The sequence below is a fragment of the Salvia hispanica genome, unplaced genomic scaffold (assembly GCF_023119035.1).
Source record: "Salvia hispanica cultivar TCC Black 2014 unplaced genomic scaffold, UniMelb_Shisp_WGS_1.0 HiC_scaffold_1230, whole genome shotgun sequence".
In the NCBI taxonomy this organism is placed as follows: Eukaryota; Viridiplantae; Streptophyta; class Magnoliopsida; order Lamiales; family Lamiaceae; genus Salvia; species Salvia hispanica.
The window spans coordinates 30,495-34,846 of NW_025951506.1; the positions used below are offsets into that span (position 1 = coordinate 30,495).

Here is a 4,352-nt window from a genome sequence, read left to right on the forward strand (position 1 = left end):
GTTGCGTATGCCTTTTCCTATAAAATAAGTAGCATGATATGCTCAAGAATTACTCCCTCCGTCCGCAATAGAGTCCCAGTTGAGTTAGGTGTGGGCTTTAAAAAAATTTGAGTGTAATAATTTAAGTGTGTGATAGTAAAATGTGGACTCATTTATATTATTATTTGCAATAAAAGTGGATTAAAATTAATTGCACTTCTAAATTAAGGGAAAAGTTAGGTCATTTTTATACTCCCAAGATAAAATGTCTAACCGGGACTCCTAATGGCGGACGGATGAAAATAGCCAACCGAGACTCTTATTCGCGGACAAGGAGTACTATATTAATGTTATAATTTCTGTTATAATTACTACATAATCGTGGTATTAGTATTAGATCCAAGCACGTGTCTTATTTACCAGCTTTCTTCCCAATAGACACCAATCCATCATTGATCATACAGCACACAGAAGGAACTACGCCTCGTTGCAAACTAAATACTCCCATCACTTTACCTCTCCACAAATTTTAAGAAATATAAATAAAAAAATTAAGAAATACATCTTTTTTTATATACTAGCTACATTCATAAAAATAATTATCTTTTTATTCATTTTGGCCATCAAATAAAATTTGTATTTATCTATTTTATATAAATATAATTTTTCTTTTTAACGAGTTCGATCTCTTTTTTTACTAACAATACTGAAAACTCATGTCACCAAGTTATTTTTAATGGACGAGGTAATAATAGTTTGATAGTAAAATATAAATAGAATAAACTAGTGAAATATAGAATTTATTAAAAATAATAAACATGTAAATAGGAACATTTACAATTAAAATGACAATATAAGATATTTAATGACAAAGAATAGAGTAGTTAGTTAGGTCATCCGCACTCTCGTCTCTTATCCGTCTCTTAATCATCTCATCTCTTCATTATTTATGGGCTCCACTCGTACTTTCAGCCCATCTCTTAACTAAGGGACAACACGTGCATACCTCCTATCTCTTAATAATCTCATCCCTTAACTATTCATTCAATTTCATTTTTAATTTTTATTTCCAACAAATTCAATTAATAAAAACACACTTCATTAAATAAAATAAAATTACAATTTAAAATCATAAAAAAATAAAATAAAACATAATTAAAATCCTTAAAAAATTAAAAAATACATAATTTACGCTCACTCTCTCTAAATTCAAAATCTCAAAACTCAAAGAAGTAGAAGGAGTTCTCTAATGACGATCATATGCGTCTACCAGTTGCCAAATTTTGCCCAAATGTGCTCCATTAGATCCTCCTGGAGTTGGGCGTGGGCGATAGAATCATGTGTCCTTGTCCGAACACACAGCCGCTCTTGCAAAGACGGATGCACTCACACTGCGAGGCGGACTACTTGCGGTAGAGCTTCCCAAAGTTTCAGGTTCGTACGGATTTTCATATCTCAGGTCACTTAGACTGACAAGCGACAATCATGTTAGCGCAAGATTATGCACGTATACATGATGCTTCCACTATATTCTCCATAAACCCCTGTTGCAGAGCCGGATGCACTATTTTTTAGCACTAAATAAACCTACAAGTACATAGAGTATATATATTATAGCTAAAGGTCGGTAGATCAAATATCGAATACCTGTGGAAAATACGACCCGGGTTGTCTATCTTCTACTACTAAGACTCAATTACTATTGTAAAATCGAAATATTTTGAAAACTTTTTGAAAACAAAAAATAATAGATAGCAAATAACAACTAATTGCAAATAAAATCACATAGATAAAATATAGAGATAAGGGGAATTCTAGGGATGTGCGTTCACAGTGTATGGTTATACTAAATTCAACTCCACAATACCCTAGCACGAGTTATTGCTTTGATAGAGCGAGTCACCTAGCTTATGTCATCACGCTTATACAAGCGCTGATTACAGTAATATTAGGGTTCTCAATCCTAAATACGTAACTCAAAAAATTTCTAAGACCCTTTGAAAAAAGCCTTCATTCTCAAGTAATAAAGTGTCGTGCGTTTTAAGGGAAGCTAACCAGAAGCGTCTACTAAGTGGATCTACTCTGAAAATTTCTCATATTTTTCCATTTCTGCCCGTCCTACAAAATTTGTCACATTTCACTTTTTACCATAATTTGTAGTGGACCACATTCTACTAACTCATTCTCACTCACATTTTATACGTAAAACTAATATTTAAAAGTAGGACTCACATTAGAATTTCTACTAATTTTTTTCAACCCACTTTCTTTTACATTTCTTAAAATCCGTGTTAGGTCAAAATGTGACAAAATTTAAGGGACGAAGGGAATATTTATTAAGTTTAGTGGAGAGAATAAAGTATTCCTTCGTCCCACTGAAGATGACTAACTTTCTTTTTCCGTCCGTCCTAACTAAGATGACTCCTTTTTTATTTATGAAATAATTAAAATACTCATCTCATATTTTTAAACACCCAACAACGTTTTTTTTCTCTCTTGTCTCCTCCTTTTCTGTCTCTCCTACTTTTAAATAATCAACAACCATTTATCTCTCTTACTTTATTTATCTCTTCCTATTTTTAAACATCTAACAAATTTCTTTTTTCCTTCTTTAACACTTTAAAAATAAATCAATCACTTGCAATTGGACATCTCCTAATGAAAATTCAATCACCTACGATGAGATGGAAGAAATATAAAACAATGAAACTCACTATTCATGTGTAAAAAACTTAGAAACTCCATAAAATTAAGGCAAAACACATCCTTAGGTCCTTGTACTTTAATTGTTTATTTCAGTAGGTCCTTATACAATTTTTTCGTTTTAATTAGTCCGTGTACTTTTATATTTGGTATATTTCAATCCTTATTTAACGGAACCGTTAACTTTTCCGTTATAATTGGAAAATATAAACATAACATGAATATAAATTAATACTCCACTCCGGATTGTGCCTATTCATCTCAATGAGTCACTGTTTGCACTTTCCAGTAAAATGGCGTCTTCCTCTATCTCCTCATCCTCACTCTCCACTCTCCGAAAATCCATCGCCATTGCTAATTGCACCCCCAATTCCAACTTTCCTTCAATCTCATTCCCAAATTTTCAGCAAAAAATCCTACCACAAACCCTAACCATTCATCACAAACACCTGACGCACTCCTCCACCACCTCCACCGCCGTCCCCGCCGTATCTCCACCGCGATCCCTCAAATCCCGCCTCAAGAACGGCGAGACTCTATACGGCATCTTCCTCCTCACCTTCTCTCCTACGCTCGCCGAAATCGCAGGTCTCGCCGGCAACGACATCGCCGTGGTGGACTAGGAGCATGGCCACGGCGGAATCTCCGACGCCCTAAATCTAGGCCCGCAGGGCATCATGTTCCCGATGATCAACAGCCCGAAATCGGCTCGGAAGGCCGTGTCGTACTGCCGGTTCCCACTCAACGGCGTGCGCGGGTCGGACTACGGGATCGACGAGAGGTGTTTGAGTAATTTCGAGGAGGAGCTGCTGGTGATGTGCCAGGTGGAGTTGGAGGAGGGGTGAAGAAGATCAAGGAGATTGCGGCGGTGGAGGGAATGGAATATTTGTTGTTTGATGCGCCAAATAGTTCATTTATATTTATGTTATGTTAAATAATTAACATATGATGTGTTATTTTTAACGGAAAAGTTAACGGTTCCGTTAAATAAGGATTGAAATATACCGAATATAAAAGTACAAGGACTAATTAAAACGAAAAAATTGTATAAGGACCTACTGAAATAAACAATTAAATTATGGAGGCGGAGCCAGCATGAGGCCAGCCCATCACTGAAGCGAATTGGGCTAGACTGGGTTTCGTTTTATAAAATTCAGACTCAGCCTAAGTCAGGCCCATCATATATAATGGATCAGACTTGTGCTGACTATACTAAGCCTGATCTGTAATGGGCTTGGTTAGTCCGGTCCAGTTAACAAATCTCCACTCATTCCCTATATTCTCGCAGATTCAATTAATTGACTGCTTCATTTCATAAGGTAGTGAAAAACGACCTTCCTATTCATCACGTTTATATGATTTTACCATGATTGATGCCGATTATGCTTTCGTTGTGTTGAATTCTTCCCTCAGATATTTATATTGTTTGACATATCGTAATCCATGAAGTGGGCCGATCCATAAATTAAGCTCTTTAAAAGTATTTATTTGGACTAAAATTTGGAGCCCAATGAAACCATATCGAGTTACTGCCTCGATTCGTGAATAAGAGCTTCATTTCTTTCCGGATTTTAAGAAATATTAAAAAAAGTGGGTAAAAAAATTAAGAGAATATAAGTATAATTCAAATTTGAATGAAATATGAGAGAAATGAGTTTGTGAAATGTGAT

At 35.3% G+C, this 4,352-nt stretch overlaps 1 protein-coding gene across 1 annotated transcript; it reads left to right on the plus strand.

Annotated features, from left to right (window-relative positions):
- Positions 1–2,975: 2,975 nt before the first annotated feature.
- Positions 2,976–3,305, plus strand: LOC125198137. Its single transcript, XM_048096573.1, has one exon. It carries the CDS (start codon positions 2,976–2,978, stop codon positions 3,303–3,305), a length of 330 nt encoding a protein of 109 aa, XP_047952530.1.
- The last annotated feature ends 1,047 nt before the right edge of the window (positions 3,306–4,352 follow it).

Bases quoted from the DNA above. Each gene is read 5' to 3' on its own strand.
- LOC125198137 (XM_048096573.1), top strand. From the start codon at position 2,976: ATGGCGTCTTCCTCTATCTCCTCATCCTCACTCTCCACTCTCCGAAAA.